This window comes from Ornithorhynchus anatinus, chromosome 20, assembly GCF_004115215.2.
Source record: "Ornithorhynchus anatinus isolate Pmale09 chromosome 20, mOrnAna1.pri.v4, whole genome shotgun sequence".
NCBI classification, from domain to species: domain Eukaryota; kingdom Metazoa; phylum Chordata; class Mammalia; order Monotremata; family Ornithorhynchidae; genus Ornithorhynchus; species Ornithorhynchus anatinus.
This window is the reverse complement of record NC_041747.1, coordinates 3,420,293-3,445,510: the sequence shown is the minus strand read 5'-3', so window position 1 is coordinate 3,445,510 and position 25,218 is coordinate 3,420,293. Positions and strand designations below refer to the sequence as shown.

Genomic DNA, 25,218 nt, shown 5'->3' with positions numbered 1-25,218 from the left:
AGGAAGCGCTCAGTAAATACCACTGAATACTCGACACTTGTGTTTGCACAGATCTGGGAAGAGGACGCGATGGCTCTGGGGCAACCGGGGTTGCCAAGCGGAGGGTGGCCTCCCCCAAGAAACATTCTACCGTCGGACGAGCTCGGCGGATCTGCACGGGACGGTGCACACGGCATCCTCCCGCTACGCCGCGTGCCCGGCTTAAACGCGCGATGTCGCGTGTGTCTGTGTTCCCCGAATCCTCGGGGACCGTCCTAGCTGCGTCGCCTCTTGGGACTCACGACCCAGACTGGCACCTTAGCAGGGGTCGGCGAGATTGATTCTCTAAACGCCCTGACTCGTTCTCAGCCCCTGTGCCGCGATCGAGTTCTTGGGCACGGGGTCCAAAGGGAGAAAACATCCTTTATCCGGATTAAAATTCGAGTGTTGACTCGCAAGAGACAATAGCCCAGTGAACACTTCTCCCTAGAGGAGCGGCTCCTTGCTCAGTAGGACCCGCGGGGAAGCAGCGACGAAACAAATATCACAGGCACGGATGAAGAAAAAGATATTTTCACCTAAACACAATTATTTTTTATGGTTTAGCTGTCTCCCGGGCTCCGGGCTAGCGTACGAAAGCATCTGGCTGGCTCAAGGCCCGTTACTCAGCCGTTAAGAACCCTCGGTCAACAAGGTCATGCCCGTCACGGATCGCCAAACCGTGTCCCTCGGGAGACATCCGGGCAACTCCCAAAGGGGCAGGTCGGATGAATCCCATTACATCGGGATGCCTAGTTGGTTTACCTCTATAACAGTGTCGGTATTTGTGAAGTGCCGAGCACCGTTCTAAGCGCCGGGGTAGATACAGGGTTGTCCCACGTGAGTCTTCACCCCCATTTTACAGATGAGGCAACTGAGGCACTGAGAAGCCAAGTGACTCGCCCAAAGTCACACAGCGGACGGGGGGGCAGAGCCGGGATTAGAACCCATGACCTCTGACTCCTGAGCCCGGGCTCTTTCCACTGAGCCACGCTGCTTCTCATCTAATCCCTCCCTTCCCAAATCAAACTTATTCTCTCAGGTCCTTCAGTTAGTTCCACCTCCCTACGATCTGTTCTGTGATCCTCGACGCCTAGCACCGCCTTCGATTTCTCATTTAATACGCGGTTTACCAGGGAAGCCTGATTCATCTCGTGCAGGCTGCTGAGCAGCGTTATTCTGAACTAGACAATGTCCCAGGATTTATGAGTTAGGCAAGAAGGGGAAGGGATAAAAAAGCGCATCATGGAAGGTCTCTAAAGAGTAGTTTCAGCGTGGCTGGGAGAGGATGGGTTATAATAATAATATTCATTCAATAGGGCAGCGGCTGTTTCTATCTGTTACCGATGTGTCCATTCCAAGCGCTCAGTACGGTGCTCTGCACCTAGTAAGCGCTCAATAAATACTATTGAATGAATGAATAATAATAATGTTGGTATTTGTTAAGCGCTTACTAGGTGCAGAGCACTGTTCTAAGCGCTGGGGGAGATACGGGGTCATCAGGTTGTCCCATGTGAGGCTCACACTTAATCCCCATTTTACAGATGAGGTAACTGAGGCAAAGAGGAGAGAAGTGACTTGCCCACAGTCACACAGCTGACAGAGCTGGGATGTGAACGCATGACCAACCTAAAAAATCGAAAAATGATCTAAAAATCCTTCTCCTTCCACTTATCTTTTCCTGGTCTTAGCGTTCGCTCCTATCCTGGCATTTGTTGAGCACCTGTTGCGAGTTCATCATGACCTTAAGAGAGAAAAACATCACGCTGACACCGGGTAAGGTAAAAGAGTGGAGAAACCCCTTGTCCCGCCCACTCCCCCCTAAGCAAAAAATAATACAACTTACATTTTACAGGATGGGCTTGTCCCGAGGTATAAACGTGTTCATTTGGAGACCAGAATCAGCGTCTTGAATCGGTATCACTCAGAAGAGGGTGTTGGATGGTAATAGTGTGAGATTCCCTCATTTCTGCAGAAAAGGAACCGCTTCAATGTTAATGTTGGTATTTGTTAAGCGCTTACTAGGTGCAGAGCACTGTTCTAAGCGCTGGGGTAAACACAGGGGAATCAGGTTGTCCCACGCGGGGCTCACAGTCTTAATCCCCATTTTACAGAATGAGGGAACTGAGGCACAGAGAAGTGAAGTGACTTGCCCACAGTCACACAGCTGACAAGTAGCAGAGCTGGGATTCGAACTCATGAGCCCTGACTCCAAAGCCCAGGCTCTTTCCACTGCGCCACACTGCTTCGTTTATCCTTCCTGCCTCTGGAGGGATAAAGTGTAGCTTGGCTTCATTGATTTGGTCCCCCATGTCAGATCTAGCAGCGTGGCTCGGTGGAAAGAGCCCGGGGCTTGGGAGTCGGAGGTCGTGGGTTCGAATCCTGGCTCTGCCCCTTGTCACCTGTGTGACTGTGGGCAAGTCACTTCACTGGGCCTCAGTTCCCTCATCTGTAAAATGGGGATGTCCCACGTGGGGCAACCTTATCTTGTAAAAAAAATAAATAAATGGTGGTATTTGTTAAGCGCTTACTGTGGGCAAAGCACTGGGGGAAACAAGGTGATCAGGCTGTCCCACGTGGGGCTCACAGCTTTAATCCCCATTTTACAGATGAGGGAACCGAGGCACAGAGAAGTGAAGTGACGGGCCCAAAGTCACACAGTTGGCAAGCGGCGGAGCCGGGCTATCTACCCCAGCGCTTGGCACGTAGTAAGCACTTAAATACCATCATTTTAAGCGCTTAGTACAGTGTTCTGCACACAGTAAGCGCTCAATAAATACGACTGAATGCAAGAGGCTTTGGGGCCCCCGAAACCTCAGAGTTCAGCGTGGCTTAGTGGAAATGATAATAATAATAATAATAATGCTGGTATTTGTTAAGCGCTTACTATGTGCCAAGCACTGCTCTAACCGCTGGGAAGAGCACGGGCCTGGGAGCCAGAAGGAGCTGGGTTCTGCAGCGTGGCTCAGTGGAAAGAGCCCGGGCTTGGGAGTCAGAGGTCATGGGTTCGAATCCCCGCTCTGCCACTTGTCAGCTGTGTGACTGTGGGCGAGTCGCTTCACTTCTCTGGGCCTCAGTTCCCTCATCTGTAAAATGGGGATGAACTGTGAGCCCCACGGGGGACAACCTGATGACCCTGTCTCTCCCCCAGCGCTTAGAACAGTGCTCTGCACCTAGAAAGTGCTTAACAAATACCAACATTATCAATCCCGCCTCCCCCACTTGTCTGCTGGGTGCTTTTGGTCAGGTCACTTCTCTGGGCCTCGGCGACCTCATCTGTAAAATGGGGATGAAGGCTGTGAGCCCCAGGAGGGGCAACCTGATTGCCTCGGGTCTCCCCCCAGCGCTTAGAACAGTGCTCTGCACATAGGAAGCGTTTAACAAATACCAACAGTATTATTATTACTACTTCACATCTCTGTGCCTCAGTTCCCTCATCTGTAAAATGGGGATGAGGACTGTGAGCCTCAGGTGGGACAACCTGATGACCCTGTCTCTCCCCCAGCGCTTAGAACAGTGCTCTGCACATAGTCAGCGCTTAACAAATACCATCATTATTATGATTAAGAAGAGATTATTAGGAAAGGGAGGCCCTGCTGGGGCGCCTCAGGGGCCTCCAGGCGGGGACTACAACTCCCAGCATGCCCCGGGGAGCCGGCTCGGCTCCCGCCATGCACCGCGGGAAGGGGGTCCATTACCCCGGCCGCCCCCCCCCCCCAGCGTCGTTGCCGGGGGCGGGAAGGTGCGGCGGCTGCGGGACCCTGCTGGGGCGGTTTTGCGGGAGCAGCGTGAGGGCAGGCCGAGGCCGCGCTTCCTTCGCTTCCTTGCGGGAGGCCCTGGGATTAGGAAAACCGCTCTTCCCGGGACTACGGCTTCCCGGCGGCCATGGCAACGGTGTCCATCACGAGCGGGGCGTCCGCCCATTGGCTGGAATCCTTCGGGGCGGGCCGTGGCAACGGTGTCCATCAAGGGTGGGGAGGCCGCCCATTGGTTGGAATCCTTCGGGGCGGGCCGTGGCAACGGTGTCCATCACGGGTGGCGAGGTCGCCCATTGGCCGGAATCCCTCGAGAAGCGCCTTGGCAACGGTGTCCATCACGGGCGGAGCGGCCGCCCATTGGCCGGCATCCCTCGAGAAGCGCCATGGCAACGGTGTCCATCACGGGCGGAGAGGCCGTCCATTGGTTGGAATCCTTCGAGAAGCGCCATGGCAACGCTGTCCATCACGAGCGGGGAGGCCGCCCATTGGCCGGCATCCCTCGAGAAGCGCCATGGCAACGGTGTCCATCACGGGCGGGGCGGTCGCCCATTGGCCGGCGTCCTTCGAGAAGCGCCATGGCAACGGTGTCCATCACGGGCGGGGCGGCCGCCCATTGGCCGGAATCTTTCGAGAAGGCTCGAGAAGGCGGAAGCGGAAGCGGCACATGGAGGAGCCGGGGAGTAAATGCCGCAGATTCTGGAAAGTTCGGGGCAGACGGGCACGGCCGGACGGACCAGCCGCCCGGGCCTCTCGCGCCGCCTGCACGGATTATCGATTATCGATCGATCGATCGATCGGAGGAGGAGGAGGAGGAGCCGTGAGCCATGGCCGTGGTGGGGCTGGACGTGGGCTCCCAGAGCTGCTACATCGCGGTGGCCCGGGCCGGGGGCATCGAGACCATCGCCAACGAGTTCAGCGACCGCTGCACCCCGTGAGTGGCGTGGACCTTGCTGGGGGCGAGGGATCGAGCGCCTAGTGCGGCGCCCCGCGCGCGGGGGGCGCCCAGTACAGTCCCTGGGCGGGGAGGAGGGCTCTGACATTATTGGGGGCGAGGGATCGAGCGCCTAGTGCGGGGCCCCGCACGCGGGGAGCGCCCAGTACAGTCCCTGGGCGGGGAGGAGGGCTCTGACATTATTGGGGACGAGCGATCGAGCGCCTAGTGCGGGGCCCCGCACGCGGGGAGCGCCCAGTACAGTCCCTGGGCGGGGAGGAGGGCTCTAAAATTACTATGGGCAGGGAATCGAGCGCCTAGTACGGTGCCCCGCCCACGGGGGGCGCTCAGTACAGTCCGTGGATGAGGAGGAGGGCTCCAAGATTATTGGCGACAAAGGATCGAGCGCCTAGTACAATGCCCCGCACACGGAGAGCGCTCGGTACGGTCCCTGGGCGGAGAGGAGGGTTCTGAGATTATTAGGGGCGGGGAATCGAGCGCCTAGTACAGTGCCCCGCACGCGGGGAGCGCTCAGGAAAGTCCCTGGGTGGGGAGGATGGCTCTAAGGTTCTTGTGGGCAGGGAATCGAGCGCCCAGTACGGTGCCCCGCACACGGAGAGCGCTCAGTGGAGTCCGAGGAGGAGGAGGAAGGCTCTGAGATTATTGGGGGCAGGGAGCATAGCGCTCACTACAGTGCTCTGCACACAGGGAGTGCTCAGTACAGTCCAAAGATGAGGAGGAGGGCTCTGAGATTATTGGGGGCAGGGGGGTCAAGCGCTTACTACAGCGCTCCGCACACAGTAAGCGCTTAATAAATACGACCGAATGAATGGGCAGAATTGTACTGGCCCAGGCGCTTAGCATAGTGTATGGCCAACTGTGAGCGCTCAGTAAATAGCATCAGCGAGGAGGAGGAGGAGGAGGACCTGAGCCGGGAACGGGTCTCCCGGGTCGTGTCGTGCTCGCCCACGCTCCGCGCACGGTGAGCGCTCAGCAGATACGAATGAATGAATACTCCCCCCGGGCGCTTACTACAGTGCTCTGCCCACAGCGAGTCTTCGATGAATGCCGTGGCCGAGGGGGCTGAGAAGCAGCGGGGCTCAGCGGCAAGAGCCCGGGCTCTGGAGGCAGAGGTCGCGGGTTCGAATCCCAGCTCTGCCACTGGGCAGCCGGGTGACCGTGGGCGAGTCGCTTCGCTTCCCTGCGCCTCAGTTCCCTCGTCTGTCAAATGGGGACGAAGACCGTGAGCCCCACGTGGGACGACCCGATTCCCCCGGGTCTCCCCCAGCGCTTAGAACGGTGCTCGGCGCATAGTGAGCGCTTAACAAATACCAACGTTATCAATATTATTATTATTAAATGCCCTGGTATTTGTTAAGCGCCTCCTGTGTGGGACAACCCGATGTCCCTGTCCGTCCCCCAGCGCTCAGAACAGTGCACGTAGTAAGCGCTTAACAGCTACCAACTTTATTATTATTCCGTGCCAAGGACCGTTCTAAGCGCTGGGGGCGGACCCGAGGTGGTCGGGTCGTCCCGCGTGGGGCTCGCGGTCCGCACCCCCATTTTACAGATGAGGAAACCGAGGCGCCGAGAAGGCATCTGCCCAGAGCCTCCCCGCTGCCGAGCGGCAGAGCCGGGGTTAGAACCCGTGCCTTATGCCGTGCTCTTCCGGGCGCCCGGTGGCGGGTTCGAATCCCGGCTCTGCCGCTCGCCAGCCCTGTGACTTGGGGCAAGTCACTGAACTTCTCTGCGCCTCAGTGACCTCATCTGTCAAACGGGGGTGAAGGCCGTGAGCCCCACGTGGGACCACCTGATGACCCTGTCTCTCCCCCAGCGCTCGGCACATAGTAAGCGCTCAACAAATACCACCATTTATATATATATATATATATATAGATTTTTTTTTTTTAGTACCGTGTTCGGCACACGGTAAGGACCCAGTGCATCTTATCGATCGACAGATGGAGCGGAGGCCCGCGGAGAGCGTGGGTTGGGGTCGCTGCGGCCCGCTGGCCCCCGTGTCCTCGTCACTGGCCCTTCCCGCTCGCCACCGGGGCAACCTGAGCCAGTTCGCTGCCGGGCGGAAAAACCCCTCCTCGAGTATTGTCCCCGTCCGTCCGTCTCCCCCGATTTAGACCGTAAGCCCGTCGGGTGTCGGGGACCGTCTCTATCTGTTGCCCATTTGCCCATCCCAAGCGCTTAGCACAGTGCTCTGCACAGAGTGAGCGCTCCATAAATGCTATTGAATGAATGAACGGGCCTGCCCGGGCCCGCTCCCTCCTGCCGCACTTAAATCCACGTCCGTCGTCTTATCTATTTGTATTATAACTTAGGAGAAGCAGCGTGGCTCAGTGGAAAGAGCCCGGGCTTGGGAGTCAGAGGTCATGAGTTCAAATGCCGCCCCCGCCGCTCGTCAGCCGGGGGGACCGGGGGCGAGTCGCTTCGCTTCTCTGTGCCTCGCTTCCCTCATCTGTAAAATGAGGACCAACCGTGAGCCTCACGGGGGGGGGGGGGGGGGCCGACCTGATGACCCTGTCTCTCCCCCAGCGCTTAGAACGGCGCTCCGCACGTAGTCGGCGCTTAACAAATACCGACATTATTATTAATGTCCCCCTTCCCCCCCCCCCCCCCCCGCCGCCAGACCCTTGTTGGCTTGCACTTTGCCAGCGGCACGGTGCTCTGCGCACGGAAAGCGCTCAATAAATAGGACGGAACGAAGGTCAGGGCCACTGGGCCCCGGAGGAGGGGGGGGCGGCAGCGGAAAGCCGTCGGATCCGCGGAGCTGTCGCCGGAGCCTTCTCGGCGCCCGTCGGAGCAGCCCGGATCCGGGGCCGGGGGGCGGTCGGCTCTCTGAGGGGATCGTCAGATAAGCCGCGTGGCTCGGTGGAAAGAGCCCGGGCTTCGGCGCCGGAGGACGTGGGTTCGAATGCCGGCTCCGCCGCTTAATAATGTTGATATCAAGCGCTTACTACGTGCAGAGCACCGTGGTAAGCGCTGGGGGAGATCCAGGGTCATCGGGTTGTCCCACGTGAGGCTCACGGTTAATCCCCCTTTTCGGCAGCTGTGCGACTGGGGGGCGAGTCGCTTCACTTCTCCGGGCCTCGGCGACCTCATCTGGGAAATGGGGATGAAGACCGTGAGCCCCACGTGGGACAACCTGATTCCCCTCTGTCTCCCCCAGTGCTCTGCACATAGTAAGGGCTTAACAAATACCACGAGGACGATGATGAAGAGATTTCAGTAGGGCGGAGAGCCTGTCGATGAGTAGTATTTACCGAGCCGCCGCTGGGAGAGTACGGACGAAGACACGGTCCCCGCCCACCGGAAGATTACAATTCAGCAGGTCAGACTATCTAATAACGTTGGCATCTGTTAAGCGCTTACTATGTGCCGAGCACCGTTCTAAGCGCTGGGGTAAGACACGGGGTCGTCAGGTTGTCCCACGCGGTCTTAATCCCCGTTTCACAGATGAGGTAAATAGTACCGATCTACATCCCTCAACAGAAATAGCCCGTCGCCTCTGTTTCCGTCCCCCTGCCGGGACCGCTTCTTCTCCCGAGAAAAGTGAATTCCAAAGCTTATCGTGGCGCTTTAGAAAGGGGGGAGAAAAGCGGCCTGTGGCTATCCGACAGGGGTGCAGTGAAGGGAGGGAAACGAGGCCACGGGTTCGTCAGAGCGTGCGGGCGTGACCGGAGGATTTTCTACGGGGTTCGTTCCAGAGCCCCAGGAGAGAGGAGGCCCCTTGTTGAACGCCATCACCCTCGGGGTCGAGACCTTCCTTGACCGGGGCCCGGCAGTCGCCGGTGAGGCCTGGGTCCGGGCTGGGCCGCTCCGCCCCGGGAGGGCCCTCCCTGACGCGGATGTAAGGGTTACTCTGTTCTCTTCAGATCGGTGATTTCTTTTGGATCGAAAAACCGCACGATCGGCGTGGCCGCTAAAAACCAGGTACGTCTCTTGCGGAAGAAACCCCCTGGGCTGTTCTGCGTCCGGATGGGACGGCGAAACGTTCGGGCGAGAAGGTGCCGGCCGCCTGAAGCAACCGGGATCTCGGTCTGAACTTGAGGCGTGGCGTCTCTGGTATCGCCCCGGCGCCTGGCACGCTACCCTGTGCCCGGCAAATGAATGCCGTGACGACTGTTACTGGTATTTTCTGATCGTGGGCAGGATTCTGGGAGGGATTTGAGGATCGATATTTCGCCCCATTGATTATTTCAGGTCTCAGATTGGGAGAGATTCAGAGCGGGACCCATCTGCTTGTTTAGGTGTTGTGGTGTTTTGTGGGATTTGGGGTTTTTTTTTTTTTTGTTCTGTTTTTTGAATGATAGCGTTACCGCCATTTTAGGTGGCTTCCTGACATGGGTGATAGGGACACATGCCCCCCTTCTTAACTCTGCCCTGGTCCCAATCATACCCTGCTCTCATCTCACCCGTCTCTAACCCAGGACAGAGTTTTAAAAAAAGAAAACAAAAAACAACCGACCTTAGATCTTTTTTTAGCACTTGCTACTTTAAAAAAAAACAAAACAAAAACCAACTTCTCATTTGGACTCCTATAAGACCAACTCTGGGAGCTAACGGTGTTGCTTAGAGACCATTATATTAAAAGCTGTCTCTTTTTTTTTTTTTTCTTTTAAAGCCAAATCAGAAATGTGTTTAGTCTCAATTTAAATTTGTGGTACTCACCCAGCCCTTGTTTCTGGTGCGTTCTTCTCTCCGAGGTTCCGTAAGCAGGTCCGGAAGTGCACCCTGAAATATTTTAATATTAGGCATTTTTGTGTCTCGCCGTGAGAGGAACGTATCTTCGATTAAAATTTCTAGTTTCGCACAGGAAAAAAGCCAGCTTGTGCCTTCCTTCCTTGAAGCTCTTTTCTGTCTTCTTCCCCTCTCGGTGTGTTGCGGGGGAGAAGACACTGTACTGTAAATTGATGGCTTTCTGTTCAGACGGGTCTTCGGAAGCGTTTTAAAAGCACAGATAACCTTCCTTTAATTCAGGAACTGTGGGAAGCTTCTTGGGAATCTCACTGTAGGCCAGCGGGCACAGCGGGTTCTCCTCTAATGGGGGGGTTCTGTTGTTGAAGGACCCCCCCCCCCCCACTCCAGACCCCTTTTCCGACATCACCCCCGTGAGCATATCAGCAACACATCACGCTGAATCCAGTCAGTGCCCTGTTGTCGGAAGAACGCTGCCCGATTTCCCCAACGACCTTCTGCCCCAAATGCCCGGTGACCGAGGAAGAACTGGGTACCTCCAGTCTAGAACAGGAAAGATCTGTTGGATCTTCCCCCGCCCCCCCCGAATCGGAATAGCATTCTGGCACGCCTCCTTCCCCCCCAACCTTTCCTTTGGAGTGAATTCCTTTGAGATTCACTGCTTTTCTGATGTCTGTCCTCCTGTGTTTTATTATAGACCGATTAAAATGTTATCAGGGGTATTTATTGAGGGCCTAATGTGTGCATAGTATTAATAATGTTGGTATTTGTTAAGGGCTTACTGTGTGCAGAGCACTGTTCCAAGCGCTGGGGTAGACACAGGGGAATCAGGTCGTCCCACGTGGGGCTCACAGTCTTCATCCCCATTTTACAGATGAGGAAACGGAGGCACAAAGATATTAAGCAGTTTGCCCGGGGACACGCAGCAGGCGAGTGGCAGAACTCGGGCCAGAAGCCTGGCCCCTTGACTCCCAGTCCCACGCGGTTTTATTGAGTACCTGCTTCAGGGGCAAAGTGCTGCAGTGGACGCCTGGGAGAGAAAAGTAATGGAGCCAGCACACATCCTTTAAAAAATGGAACGGGGGAAGAAGGTGGGAGGAGGCGCAGAGCACGAGGGTGGCCAGAGGACCCTGGGGAAGAGACTGGGCACTCAGCACAGTGCTCCGCACACAAGAAGCACTCAGTAAATACCGTCGATTGACCGAAACCCGAGGCCGCTTCGGCCCCTGACCGAGTGGGATCCGAGAGGACGGTGAAGAACTCTTCCTAACTTTTATCTTGCAGCAAATCACTCACGCGAACAACACGGTGTCGAACTTCAAGAGATTCCACGGCCGTGCGTTCAATGACCCTTTCATTCACAAGGAGAAGGAAAAGCTGAGTTTTGACTTGATTCCCATGAAGAATGGCGGCGTCGGAATAAAGGTAACAGAACCGCCGAGTCTACCCTCTGACGGAGGGTGCTGCCTTTCGGCTTCCTTTCGCAGCGAGCGACTTGGTTCGATAACCGGTCGGTGGGCGGCCTTGACTCCCAGCAGGCTGAATTTGAACCTGGAGCCTGGTCAGTCTCTGCACAGACAAGCCGTCAGTTGCCACTCACTGAGGCGCGGGCGGCGTCTGGTTTCTACGAGGCCCGGGCAGGTGGAACCGCCCTTGAGTATATTCTTTTGGCCCGGCGAATCGTGGAATGCTGATGGCACGGCTCTTGCGTGATTCGCTTATCGATTTACCCGGCCTTCACGTTTTGAAGAGAAGCGTTTCACTGTGACTCCATCTGCCTCAGGCGAATTGGAATTCCAACTCGTTACGCATTAGACATCTCGAGCGGATCTATTTGGGTCGATGATGGAGCCCTTCCACTTTGTCGGGAATCCTGGTCGCGCGTTGTCTTAAGATGAACTGTTTCGAGCCGAGGAAGGAGGGCCCGGGGCCGGGGGCCAGCGTTCCCCTTGTCCCAGTGTGGGGTGGGGGACGGTCGGGGTCATTGGGAGTCCAGTTGTGCCCATTAATCCCCTCCTCGCTTTGCCATCGGGTGACCTCACGGGGTGGGAGGGGGACGAGTGGGGCGTTGAGTTTTTAGACAACCGTAACTTTTTTTTTTTTTTTTAACAAGTCTTGCATTTTGTGGGAGAGAAGTGTAGTGAGAATCTTGGATTTCCTTTTTCTTTTTCAATCTTGGATGTTAATGCTCACGTTGCATTAATTTGGCAGGGGAGACGGGACTAGATTCCATCCTAAAGGGCAATATGAAGTGGAGAGTCGAGGCGGTTGTATGAGTAATTCAAGAAGCTGGGTGTCTGGGGGTGGGGGGAGGACTCTTGGCCTTAATTTCTGGATCGGCAGACTAAACCGATGGCCTAGGATAAAAGAGCATTTGCCAAGGGTCAGCCTCTGTCGTCTGCCTTCTGTTTAATGGTCAATTGTCTTACTCTGTTGCTGCAGTCAGGAACAAATTTTTCTCGTTCTGGGGAGAGAATGAGATATTTGGAGATTCATATTTGCTACCTCTGATCCATCCAATTTTCTATGGCAGCACTACTGACCAAAGAACCTTGCAGCCGCATCGATCTCCAAGTTCAGTCGCTTGATTCACAGAGGGTGTTAATTTCTCTTCATTAGGTGTTGGGCGTTTTCGTCAGCCTTAAGTTGTTTGAGAAGGCCCTATTCTTTCTCAAGGGAAAAAACGCTCTTCGTAGAAAGTGGCATTTTTTTATTTCCCGATTTGGTAGGAAATCCGACAAACCAAACCTTTGAGAAATGATGTTTCCCTAGAGCCAGGGCGATGCATTCGGTCACGGTTCTCCTTCCCGTGCAGGTAATGTACATGGATGAGGAGCATTTCTTCAGCGTGGAGCAGATCACGGCCATGCTGTTGACCAAACTAAAGGAGACTGCTGAGAACAACCTCAGGAAGCCAGTGACTGACTGCGTCATCTCCGTAAGCTCGCCTGTCGCCGGCAGATTCAGCAGGGCCCGGGGATTCCCTTTTATCGTCCAGTCGCCGGGCTCGGGCTTGAGCGGTCCTCCGTGGAAAGATTGGTCTTGCTGGAGGTGGAGCTACGGGTGGAAAATTCCCAGGGCCTCCTGCCCATCAGCATGGCTAGGAGTAGCGTGTCCGGGGAATCTCTGATGCCCGGGAATCAGTCAGTTGATCGTATTTATGGAGCGCTTACTGTGCAGAGCACCGTACTAAGCACTTGAAGCGTCCCGGCCGTAACATCTGCTCTCCCTTGGGGACCCGGGGAAACAGCGCTCCAGCACTCTGGAGGGCGTTCCTTCCCCAGCAGGCTCACGCGGTCGGAAGACTTTCCCTAATTCCTCTATCCCTGTGTGGCCAGCTCCAGAATCTGGTTCTGTCACGGAGTAACGCTGAGCGAGTTTAAAAAAAATCCCCAAAGTGCAACACTTAACACGGTGGGTGCGGGGCGGCCATCTTAGCCGTGACCCTGAAGCGCTCTGTTACGCGCGCGTGCCTGTGTACGCACGCAGAAGCCTAACTTTTTTATCAACTTTTTTTTACACTCTCTAGGTTCCCTCCTTCTTCACTGATGCGGAAAGGAGATCAGTCCTGGATGCTGCTCAGATTGTTGGCCTGAACTGCCTAAGGCTAATGAACGACATGACAGCGGGTAAGGGCCGCGGGTCATTTCTGGTCGGAATAAGCCGTCGGGGGCTTTGACGGCGTGAGGCGCGGCGTCTTAAAGCTAAAACGCAAATCAGTTGGGGCCAGTCAGGGTGTAAGCGTTTGCATTTTGGAATGTTTAAAAACTAATTGATATCCGGCTGTGGCGGGGTACGTGGCCTGGATGTGGAAGCCAGGAGCCTTTTCAGGGACCGTTTTGCGGTCTAGAGAGGTTATGGTTAGAAGAAAATGAGACTGAAACACTACATAGGTACCGGGGAAGAAAAACGTTGAGCCATCTATTTCAGGGGAATCAAAGGAATCCATAGAAAATCTTGTTTTGCCCTTGGGAAATAAGGAGTATCTAGAGTTTGGTTTTGGGGGCTGTAACTGATTGTCATCAATCAGAGGTAAAGGATGCATCTGATACCTTGAACGTTGACAATCTGACGGGAAAGACGTACGCAGACATCAGCTACTAAATATATAATAGGTAAAAGTAAGAGCATGGATATATAGATGCTTTTGAAAAGAAAAGTCAACAAAGTAGATGGATGTACATATGAACTCCCTTCGTAAGTATTGAGTATTCTGTGTTTTTTAGTTGTTTTTATAGTTTACGGTGTTAAGCCCTTACTATGTGCCGGGCACTCTTTATTAAGTGCTGGGGAAGATAAAAGTTAATCAGGTTGGACACAGTCCCTGTCCCACACAGGGCTCACCATCATAATCCCCATTTTAGAGAGGAGGTAACCGAGGCACAGAGAAGCAAAGTGACTTGCCCAAGGTCACCCAGCAGACAAGTGGCAGAGCTGGGATTAGAACTCGGGTCCGCGCGCTATCCACTGGGCCGCAGGGCCGGGCACTGTGCTGACCATGCCCGTCTTCAAGGAGTTTACCATCTAAAGGACGGTTCATTGACTCTACACATCTGAAGTTTAGCAAGGTTCCCAATGAATCGCTCTGGTTGCCGACATACAGTGATGGTGTTGGGCTTTCACTCAGCTACTTGAGAAAAAATGAAAACTAGAGTGAAACTCAGTTTTGGCCCCTGTTAACTTAAATTTCTCCCAACATACGCCCAACTACTCACCATGGCAGGGCTTTGGACGTTTGCATCTGTATCTGGTCCAGACTCTCTTTCCCCTCAAACCATCTCCCCACCATTTCAAGCAGGAAATTTTGTAAAATTTTGGGGGAGAAACTCAAAGTGTAAAGTGGGGGAAAAAAGTTAAGGCCACTTACAAGGTTAGAAGGCATTGGTAGCAAACATTTGAAAATTGCTGCACTTAAAGGGAAACACAGCAGAGAGAGAGAGACGGCTCTGGAAACATTTACGTCCCCCCAGTATGTTTTCCAATTTTTTGAGTAGGAAAAAAAAGATAGCAAAGCAGATTATATAAAATAGATGTTTTACATAGTCAACTGATCAGCCATGGAGCAAAGTTGCAGTCTACTTACAAAGGACGTTTATGCCCTCTTTCTTTTCTTTATCCTGTTGAAGGAATTGGTCCTTTGCATTTTTTTAAAGGGAAATAAAATGCAAGTGAAGCAGCATGGCATGGCTGAAAGCGCCCGAGCCTGCCGGAGGGCCCGGGTTCTAATCCTGCCTCTGCCCCTTATCTGCTGTGTGACCTTGGGCAAGTCTCTTAACTTCTCTGTGCCTTGGTTTCTTCATCCGTAAAATGAAGATTGAGTCCCATTCCCTCTTACTCAGAGCCCCACTGAGACAGGAACCGTGTCCAGTCCGGTCATCTCGTTTCTAACCCAGCGCCTAGTACAGTGCCGGGTACCCAGTGAGCACGTGACAGATACGATAATTATTAAATGGCCCTTGTTGGGGGTGTGGGGTAAATTACGGGCAAGTGATTTCCCCTCAGTCCCGTGGGTCGATTCCCCAGCCCCTCAGCCTGCAGACCTCTCGGAGCGATGTCGTTACTCCGTGTGGGAAAGGGAGCGGGATACTCACTTCTGTTTCTTCTCGTAGTTGCTTTGAATTATGGGATTTATAAACAAGACCTTCCAGCCCTAGAAGAGAAGCCCCGGATAGTGGTGTTTGTGGATATGGGACACTCTGCTTTCCAAGTGTCTGCCTGTGCTTTTAACAAAGGCAAACTGAAGGTAAAGGGAGCAGATGTCAAGCATGACGAATGACTCTTTTAGTTAGAGACTTCCACGGAGTGGGGTAAAAATAGGGCAGGTGCCCGGATCCTTCACGGAGAGGTTCTTGAAGTGACGTTTATCGCGGGAGGTAGGAACTGGGGGCGGGGGGTAGAAGATGCCGGGGGAGACCCCGCTTGCCCACGTTACTGTGAGCGGGGGTCGCGTTTCAGAAGCCGCGGCGTGCGCAGGAGGAGGATTTCCGGACGGCCTTTTCGAAGGGTTTTATGAGAACACTGCGGGAGTGGCTCAAGGAGGTTGTTTTGGTGTTGACAGTGATGATGATGGTACTTGGTAAGCACTGAGGTACAGGCAAGCTAATCAGGTAGGACTCAATCTCCATCCCACATGGGGCTCGCACTCTTAATCCCCATTTTCCAGATGAGGTAACTGAGGCCCAGAGACGTTAACTGACTTGCCCGAGGTCACACGGCAGACGTGGTGGAGGCGGGATTAGAACCCAGGTCCTTTCGATTCCCAGGCTTGGGCTCTGTCCGCTAAGCCACTCTGCTTGCAGGGTGGATCCGGGATATCTTCCGGAGAATGTGACCGATGGGGTTTCTCCCTTTCCCCTTCCCTCCCGCCCCTTAGGTCCTGGGTACGGCCTTCGATCCTTTCTTGGGGGGCCGGGATTTCGACGAGAAGCTGGTCGACTACTTCTGTGCCGAAATCCAAGCCAAGTACAAACTGGATCCCAGGTCAAAAATCCGAGCCCTCCTGCGCCTCTACCAGGAGTGCGAGAAACTGAAGAAGCTGATGAGCTCTAACAGCATGGACCTGCCCCTGAACATTGAGTGCTTTATGAATGACATCGACGTCTCTGGGAAAATGAACAGGTGAGCAAGCGTTGCTGGAGGTTCCCGCTGGAAAAGCGCAACCCCCAAGGGGTGACGAGCGCCTGCCGTCATATCCTGGCTAGGGTCCGAGTTCGGGGTCGCCCTTTTCCCCCCTTGGAGGGAGTTGTTGGAAGACCTGCCTCGAGAACGTGTCTCTTCAGAGTGGATCCCGCTCCAAACCACTGAGATTCCTTTAAAATAGCTTGACAAGGGAAAAACCTGCACTCTCTCATGATTTTCCAGTCCAGAGTATGAAACAAGATGCAACCTCTGGATCCTTTCTCGTTCCTTCTGAAACAACCCAGAAACCGTGACTCATTGATGCCCCATTAATTCAGACTTGCAAGGGCCTGGGAAACCGTGGACTTGGAATCAGTCAAGTTGTGACTTCTCGGATACTTCCGTATTATTAGAGGCCAGGAGGGAAGGGCAGTTGCTTTGAGTTGGGTGCTGCTCGAATAAACCGCGGTCCACTGGATTTTACCGTTCTTTCAAGCATTCCTTCATTCATTCCTCCCTCTCTTCTCGGCCAGATCGCAGTTTGAGGAACTGTGCGGCGATCTTCTTCAGAAGGTAGACGCTCCTCTCCACACCCTAATGGAACAAACCCAGCTGAGAGTAGAAGACGTAAGTGCGGTGGAGATTGTCGGAGGAACCACGAGAATCCCCGCGGTCAAGGAGAAGATCGCCAGGTTCTTTGGCAAAGACGTCAGCACGACGCTGAACGCGGACGAAGCCGTCGCAAGAGGTTGTGCTCTTCAGGTATGGACGCCCGGCGGAGGGGAAGCTGCCTGCGTAGCCCAGTGAGAAGGGAATGGGCCGGAGCTGGGGAGGTGGCGTGGGTGTCTCGGGCTGCCGGGCAGAGGATCGGAAACAGCCGAAGGAAATACCGCACAGGAAGTACCGGTCTAGAGGAGCGGTGATCACTTCGTGCTGGTGCCCCTAGGATTCTGGAGGTCGCGAGACTAATCGGGAGGTAATCGGTTAAATAAGCGTACCGCTCATGGTAAATACTTCTCAGATTGCGAGAAGGAGACAAACCAAATGGGCAGTCTCCAATTCAAATCCGCCTATTTTCTCGTATTACAAATTAGAGGGACTCTGCATCCAGAAACAAATAATCCCATTTTAGGGGTTACACATTGTGTGGTATCCTGCCCCTTCATACTTTGTAGGGAAAGCTAGCATTGTGGACCTTGGGGGAAAAAACCGCCTGCTTTGGAAAAGAGTAGGGTTTTCTAACCCCGTTTGAACCTTGAATTTGTCTCTAAAGCTGGTTAGGATCAAGTCATTGCAAGTTTTTGGGGGGGGGGCCCATGGAAAGACACTTATTTCCTTCTCTTGCAGTGTGCAATCCTTTCCCCAGCCTTTAAAGTAAGAGAGTTTTCGGTCACAGATGCCGTCCCTTTCCCAATCTCTCTCGTCTGGAGCAACGATTCGGAAGACACCGACGGGTATGTGTAGCCGAAAATTCTACTTGCAAGCCAAGCTTCCCCTTCCTCATTGTCTTTTTGGTGCCTTTACCTCTGAAGAACCCCCCCCCCAAAAAACCTGGTTTTAAATAACCTGCATAAATAGCAGTCGTTGAAAACATCCACCCCTTTCCCTGACACCTTGCCGTCCTCTTCTCCGAATCCCTAGTGTTGACCTTGTCTAGTATAACGGAGTTTCTGACTTCTCCCATCTCCTTTTCTTCTTTTTCCCCCCTAACTATAGGGCTCACGAGGTGTTTAGCCGGAACCATGCAGCTCCTTTCTCCAAAGTTCTTACCTTCTATAGAAAGGGGCCGTTTGAGCTAGAAGCCTTCTACTCTGACCCCGCAGGTGTTCCTTACCCTGAGGCAAAAATCGGTAAGTGGCTAGATTGAGCCGTTTGCTCGCCCGATCGGGACCGGGGCTGTTTGAGCATTTACTGGGGGTAGAGCTCTGTGCTAAGTGGGGCAACGGACCAGAAACGGAAGCGACGTGATCCCTCAGGACCGATTTGATCCCTGCCTTGGGGAAGCTGGACCTCCAGCTGTTGTTAGGGGAGAGGGTAGATTGAAAATGAAACAAAAGGGAGGAAAACTTATGTATTGGGCTCTTTTGATAGGTTTTGGATCGTCCTCTACTTTCTGGCCTGTTTCGTAGTGCTTTTCGATCGATCCGTGATACTGAGCGCTTGCTGTGGGCAGAGCCCTGTCCTAAGCGCTTGGGAAAGCACGATGCCTGACCATGAGGAGCTTATAGTCTAAAGAGATGACTGTGAGTGGTGTCACTATCTCTCGAATGCAACTAATGAATCAACCTCCTCCCCTCCGCTGTATCTTTTTTTAAAATAAACAGGTCGCTTTGTGGTCCAGAATATTTCAGCCCAGAAAGATGGAGAGAAGTCCAAGGTGAAAGTCAAAGTGCGCGTTAACACCCACGGCATCTTCACCGTCTCTACGGCGTCTATGGTAGAGAAGGTTCAGTCGGAGGAAAACGAAGACTCCTCTGTCGAGTGCGACGTGGACTGTCCGAACCACAGGCCAGCCGAAAACTCGGACAGTGATGTAAGTTTGGGGCGGTGGGGGCTTGACTGACTTAATCATAGGGTTGTGCAGATTTATTTAAGTCGAGGGGAGGAAGGTAAGCAACAGGAAGAGCGCTTTACCTCAGGCGGTGGGCGGGTGGGGGTGGCTTCTCCCTTCACAGCGTAAGGAGTGAATGCCGATTGTTTCATTTCAGTCACTGCGAAGCTCAGCTAATATTCCATCCCTGGGCCTCTCCCAGTCTCAGACCAGTAAATTTGGGTTTGGTTAGGCCACGAGCGAGGGGCCAGGCAACTGTGAATGTTGGCTCTTGAGGGAAAGACGATTTCCTCGTGACTCCCGGTGTGGGGAGAGGGCACCAGGGTGCTGGGCTGCGGCTGCCTCCCTGCCCGATGGGAGGCCTGCGGAGGAAATCCTCAAATGGGGCCAGGCGTTATCCAGAAGCGTCCCATGGAAGAGTCGGTCCCCCCGGCAAGAGTCCGGTTGCCACGGCTTTCCCTAGTCCCGGGTTTACAGTTGGCGTGCCTGGCCCGGTGGCTGCTGGCCAGGCGTATCGGGGAGAGTACCTGGGTCAAGGCTGCCAGAGTTAATTCGAGTTCCCTTGGCTGGGTGGCTGCAGGAATCGCCACTGCTCTCCGTCGGATTGCACGGTGTATTTTTCCCTCGCCCCCGCTCCTGTTTCCTCCCCCCACCCCGGTCGAGCCAGGCTTGGGAGGCTCGCGCCACCCAAATACCACATGGTCCAATTTCGAGGCGCTGACTCGCCTGCCGGTCCGAGCTCTGAAGCGTCCCAGGAGATCAGAGACACCCTTGGATTTCTCTCGAAGAGCAGAGAAAGCCAGACTAGCGCAGGTCGAGCCGACTGCCCTGCCTCCTGATCCCCAAAACCGCCGACCAAAGAACCTCACCCCCGGTGGCTTTCCATGTTCTTTTCCAGATGAGTTTGGAGGGTTCTGCCTCCAGATACCAAAGAGTAACGGGAGTACTCTGACCTTCTGTCCTTTGGAGAAGCCGGCCCGGGCTCGGGGGGGGGGGGTCTGGGTCCAGGCTGAGTGGGGGCCCAGTGGACACGGTCCCGGGGCGGGGGTCTCCCAGGTTGCTCACAGAAACCTGTGTGCCCAGGGGCAAAGCTGCCCCTGTGCCTGAACCACCCCCCCCCGGGGCTGCAGAGCTGGGCATCTGACACGGTGTCGCCTGTGGGCCGCTGCGTACGTGGGGAAGCATTGAGGTCTAGTGGAAAGAGCGTCTCCGTAGGAGTCCGAAGCCCCGGGTTCTAATCCTGGCTCTGCCACGGGTCTACTGTGTGACCTTGGGCAAGTCACTTAACTCCTCTGGGCGTTTCCTCATCTGCCAGATGGGGATCGAGACCCGTCCCCCTTCCTAGGCGGACTTAAGCCGAGCCCCACGTAGCCCAGGGACTGTCTGACCCGTCACTCTCGTATCTACCCCAGCGCGTAGTACGGCGTCGGGCACACGGTAAGCAGTTGACAGATACCGTCGTCGGGGAGCCGTGGGCCTCGTAGCCCGGGGTCCCAGAGACCGGCAGTCGAAAGCGTCTCCTTGTGACGGGTGCCGTCACCTCCCCCCGCCGCGTCACTACACTAACGTCTGTTTGTAGCAGGGTGAGCGATCCTTCCCGAAACACTTAGGTGTGGTAGCTCTCTAACCTCATTTCTCGCCAGACTCACGTATTTTATGTACCACTTGCGTAACCACATTCCCCCTACAGGAGAAGAATCTCAGAAACTAAGTACTCTGTCGCTAGTGCCCGCTAACTCTTTAATCCGTACAAGTACGCAGGCTTTCTACATCCTTTGTGCCTGGGCTTTCCTTTCAGAAAAATGTCCAGCAAGACAACAGTGAAGCTGGAACACAGCCCCAGGTACAAACCGATGACCACCAAACTCCACAGTCTCCCCCTCCACCTGAACCTCCCTCCGAAGAACACAAAATTCCAGATGCTGACAAAGTGAGTGACTCTTCAAGCTCATTCCATTCGATCCCATCACAACACCCTAGTGACCCAGAGGGCGGAGTCTGCGGCTCTCAGCAGGAATCCCCACGTTGCTTTTATTCTCGGGTAGTCTCCCCCTCGGAGGGGAATTCCGAATCTTTGCTCTTCAGCTTGCCCAAAGGGCCACCCGAGAAGCCTTCCCTCCAGGGCGAGGGAATGTCGCCCGCGGAGGGGAGGAATGCCAGCTGGCGGGCCGGGAGCCCCCGCCCTTCCCAGCGGTTTAGGACCCACCACGTCGGGCTTCTTGGCGGCGGGAAGCGGGCGACGGTTTCGCCCGGCGCGTCGGGGCTGAGGCCGAGCGGGCCGGCAGATGCTCCAGACCTTCCGGTCGCCCCGCTCTTGTCGGGAAGCGGCGTCGCCGCTGAGTTTTCGTGTGAGGGTGCGCGTGTGGCCCTCTTACGGCTTGGTGTCTCCTGGTGAAGGAGAGAACGCAGTCCCAAGGGGGTTCTAACGGCTACTCTTTCTTGGTAAACTGTAGTGTGGCGGCCTCTCGGGGGAAATACGGATTACGAGTGGCTAGATGAGATTGGGGGACGGTGAAAGGACTAGTAGAGACCGTCGCTGCTTTTGTTTCTCCTAAATGGCTGGAGAGGGCAGATCACTGAAACCCACGGGGATCTTTAAACGGTTTCTTCTCCCCCAGGAGGTCAAGTATTGAGATGGAGTTGATGGGCCACCTCCCTCCCACCGCCTCTGGCCTTGCTCCATCGGGTGAAGCGGCTAACGCGTGGACAGGAGGAGGGGCCGGGGGCCTGGAGAGTCAGGTCCTGGGCCAGTTAGGGGGTGCATAGATTGTTGTTCTGACGCGTTTGTGCTACAGCAGATGGTCTTAGAAAGCATTCGCTAACCTTAGTTGGCAACTTTCATTTTAGTCTGGGGGAAAGCAAGTGTGGTCATGAAGTGGACAGGAGAAGTTGGAACCAGGAGGGCATTTCTTTCTCCCCTCTCCCCACCAGCCGTCCTCAGCCTTAGGTCCGCTCCTGGGTTCCGGAGCTAATTGGAGAACTCAGGAAGGATTCGGAGGACGGCTGGGATGACGACAGAGAAGAGGCGGGAGATAAGTGTCTCCGAGGCCAAAGGGACTGGGATTACTGAGCCAATCATTCATTCGTGTCTGAATGGTCTTTGAGATACAGGGTGGGGACCTTCCTGCTGAACTCATAGAGCAGGAAGGGACAGGCATAGACAGCAGGTCGAGTTCATGATGGGAGAGTGTCTTCTGACTCTGATATTAAGCGTTCCTGGCGGAGGCTGTAGGATCCCCTCCCAGAAGCCTTTCGAACCGGTAGGAGTCGCATTTGGAATGAGCGGACACTTGCAAGATGACTCGGTGTCATTCCCACCAAAGCCTTTGGAAAAGGGCGGCTTTCAAAAGAGGCGCTCAAGACTTTTCTCCTTTCTGCTCCGCTCTCCTAGGGAAACGAGAAGAAAAGCGACCAGCCTCCAGAAGCCAAAAAACCCAAGATGAAGGTGGTGAACGTGGAACTGCCCGTCGAAGCAAACTTGGTCTGGCAGCTGGGCAGAGACCTTCTCAACTTGTACATTGAGACGGAGGTAGGCTCCCTGGCATCTTTACGTCGGTCGGTCGACTGTATTTATTGAGGGTTTACTGTGCGCAGAGCACTGTACTCGGGAGAGCGCAGTATATCAGATGCATCCCTTGCCCATAAGGAGCTTAGTCTTCAGTTTTCTTCCCCCAGTGGTGGGAATGGATGGGCAGCAAAATGCCAGCTGCCCGACCTCTCCCCGCCCCATCTAGGGCAAGATGATCATGCAGGACAAGCTGGAGAAGGAGAGGAACGACGCCAAAAATGCCGTGGAGGAGTACGTGTACGAGTTCCGGGACAAGCTGTCTGGGCCGTATGAGAAGTTCGTGGGGGAGCAGGTGAGGCCCGGGCTCGCTCCGCCGTGTTGGGAACGACACGGAGCGGTCTGCGTGAGGGCCCCGCCCCCAAGAGCGAGAGGGCGAGCAGTTCGGACGTTCCAGAGAGGCGTGTGCCCAGGGAGAGGACGGGGTGGGGGAGGACAGGATCCGTTTCCTTTCTCGTAGTTTGCGTCAGTGTATTGGAGCTTAAATTGGTGGTGCCCGGTCATTTTGGAACTGTGACATAAAGGAATGGGAAGGGCTGGGAATCGCAGTCAGGGTTTGGCTTATTCCCAGTTACCTGTTTTGCCCAAGAAGACTTTTCGGAACCGGGGAGATGGGAGAGGTTAGTCCCAGGTCACATTCCAGCTTCCTCCTTCCCTCCGTCCATCCAGACTGATTGCCGCCTGCCTCCAGGCCGTTGCCTCAGCGGTCTCAGGTCCAGAGTCCCGTTCTGAGCTCCCCCCGTCCCCGAGTTGGTATTTGTTAAGCGCTTACTATGCGCAGAGCACCGTTCTAAGCGCCGGGGTAGATACAGGGTCATCAGGTTGTCCCACGTGAGGCTCACAGTTAATCCCCCTTTTACAGATGAGGTAACTGAGGCCCAGAGAAGTGAAGTGACTTGCCTACAGTCACGCAGCTGACAAGTGGCAGAGCCGGGAGTCGAACCCATGACCTCTGACTCCGAAGCCCAGGCTCTTTTCCACTGAGCCACGCTGCTTCCCGAGTGCTCTCAGGACCGACTGCTCTCCTCCATAAAAGGGTCTGGCAGGCGGAGGGGTTGGGGGTGAGCATGACCTCTAAGCCTGAGAAACCTTTGACTCGTAGGATCTGCAGAGCTTTTTGAGGCTCCTGACAGAAACCGAAGACTGGCTGTACGAGGAGGGAGAAGACCAGGCCAAACAGGCCTACGTAGACAAACTGGATGAACTGACGGTAGGGCCGGGGCCGTCTTTTTTAACGTCAGAACTTCTTCAGAAGCTTTCAGAAAGCGTGGAACCCTTAGGACCGTCCTCTCTCTCTCTCTCTCTCTCTTTCAGAAACTGGGTACCCCCATTAAGATCCGATGTCAAGAAGCCGAGGAACGGCCCCGGGCGTTTGAAGAATTGGGGCAGAGACTGCAGCATTATGCCAAGATAGCTGGGGACTACAGGAACAAGGTACAGTCCCGGCAAAGAGAGGGGAGGAAGGAAGGGAAAGGAACAAGAAGAAGTTCACTTTTCAAGTGCGATTTACCTCCATTTCAAAGCGTTCATCCCACCCGGCTTCGGAGGAGAGTAGAGCGAGGCCTGGTGTAGCAGGGTTCAGTGGTCATGGTCACGCTTCGGAGAGGGAGCCCCCGGGCTGTTCCCACTCACTAACTCCTGGGTCTTCACGATGTCGCGGGCTTTGGCTCAGCTCCTTTCCCAGTGGACCCCGATGGCTCCCAGTAATCCCGCTCCTTCCTCCCTTCAGGATGAGAAGTACATCCACGTCGACGCAACGGAAATGAAGAAGGTGGAGAAATCCGTCAACGAAATGATGGAGTGGATGAATAACGCTCTGAACGCCCAAGCCAAGCAAAGCCTCGCTCAGGATCCAGTTGTCCGCGCAAGTGAAATAAAAGCCAAAGTGAAGGTGAGCGAAGGAGGAGTATCGAACCGGCTTCTGCCGGGGAACGACGAGCGTCAGCTTGGGGCACCTCAGTCCCGGGTTCCCGCATCTATCCGTCTCTCCCCGGGGCTGCCCTTTTCTGTCCGCTCCGTCTTTGCCCAACCCTACGCCAGAACGGGGGTGTTGGGTCCTGGCCTTCCATCCTGGGAGTGGGAAAGTCAAGGGAACGGGGTAGTGGGCTATGGGGACCCAGGGCGGGAACAGGACGCCATCAGTTCACCAACCCTGACCCCGGACGGCCTCTCCTCGCCTGCGGCCTCACCTGTGCGGTTCTCTCCCTCTCTCTCCCTCCCTTTCTCAGGAACTGAGCAGCGTGTGTGAGCCCATCGTCACCCAGCCCAAACCCAAAGTTGAATCGCCCAAGCAGGACAAGCCTCCAAACGGCCCCGTCCCGGATCAGAATGGGGACGTGGCCGGCAAAGCCCAACCCGATGCGGACGTGCCACAGCAGAACGGCGACTGTCACCCCGGGGACAAGAACCCGGACGTCGGCATGGACCTGGACTAGGGGGCTAAGCGGGGGTCCGGGTGGGGTGGCGGGGAGGTGGGGGGCAGGCAGGGGCTTCCCAGCGATGAAGACGACATTCTTGCCAGAGGCGGCGGCTCTCTGAACCACATTTGGGACTATTTGTATTTTTCTTTTTTTTCTTTTTTTTAAAAGAACGGTGAGACCTCTCTGTACTATATGGAAAAAAAGAAAAGCCGAAGTCTGTGGTCACGATGATCCTAAAGGAAAATTGCCTTGGTAACTTTCAGATTCCTGTGGAATTGTGAATTCATACTAAGCTTCTGTGCAGTATTAACCCTTTGCATCACTGAGGATGAAACTGAATTTGTCTCTGAAGAAATTAATGTACTGCTCACTCAAGAGGGCTGGGATTGAGATGTTTAAGCATTTGTTTCTGCCAAGGTCGTTTTCTTGCATTTTGCCCTCCCATTTCAGCACGTGGATGTGTGTGTACGTGTGAGTGTGTAAAATGGTAAAATCTGAACTCTCAAGGGCTTTCCAAAATAGATTCTAAGGGGGGGCCGGGGGGGGGGCGGGGCGGGGGGGGGGGGCGGGGCCGGGGGGTGGTTGACTTTCTGCTTTCATTATTCAAATTTAGTTGGGGGAAAACAAAAGATGATGAAATGTGTTAG

The 25,218-nt window shown here is 54.8% G+C and overlaps 1 protein-coding gene and 1 long non-coding RNA gene across 5 annotated transcripts; one reads left to right on the top strand and one right to left on the bottom strand.

The window, feature by feature from the left end:
• Positions 1-1,648: 1,648 nt before the first annotated feature.
• LOC120639048 lies at positions 1,649-9,759 on the bottom strand. The gene is made up of 3 exons (XR_005661195.1): positions 9,391-9,759; positions 1,865-1,987; positions 1,649-1,762 (listed from the first exon to the last, which is right to left on the bottom strand). It is a non-coding gene; the product is annotated as an uncharacterized LOC120639048 (long non-coding RNA).
• On the top strand, positions 4,352-25,122 carry HSPH1 (heat shock protein family H (Hsp110) member 1). 4 transcript variants are annotated; one of them, XM_007668505.3, is made up of 19 exons: positions 4,352-4,456; positions 5,821-5,840; positions 8,595-8,652; positions 10,702-10,842; positions 12,233-12,355; positions 12,947-13,046; positions 15,027-15,160; positions 15,791-16,035; positions 16,569-16,797; positions 17,383-17,489; positions 17,752-17,885; positions 18,360-18,568; positions 20,385-20,516; positions 21,978-22,115; positions 22,321-22,446; positions 23,254-23,361; positions 23,466-23,585; positions 23,881-24,042; positions 24,380-25,122. In XM_007668505.3, exons 1-19 carry the CDS (start codon positions 4,352-4,354, stop codon positions 24,584-24,586), a joined length of 2,598 nt encoding a protein of 865 aa, XP_007666695.2. In that variant the 3' UTR covers positions 24,587-25,122. The 4 variants fall into 4 exon arrangements, with proteins under 4 accessions (XP_007666695.2, XP_007666693.2, XP_028903586.1 ...); XM_007668504.3 differs by lacking the exons at positions 4,352-4,456; positions 5,821-5,840 and adding exons at positions 4,621-4,707; positions 7,889-8,050; XM_007668503.4 differs by lacking the exons at positions 4,352-4,456; positions 5,821-5,840 and adding an exon at positions 4,507-4,707.
• Positions 25,123-25,218: the final 96 nt, after the last annotated feature.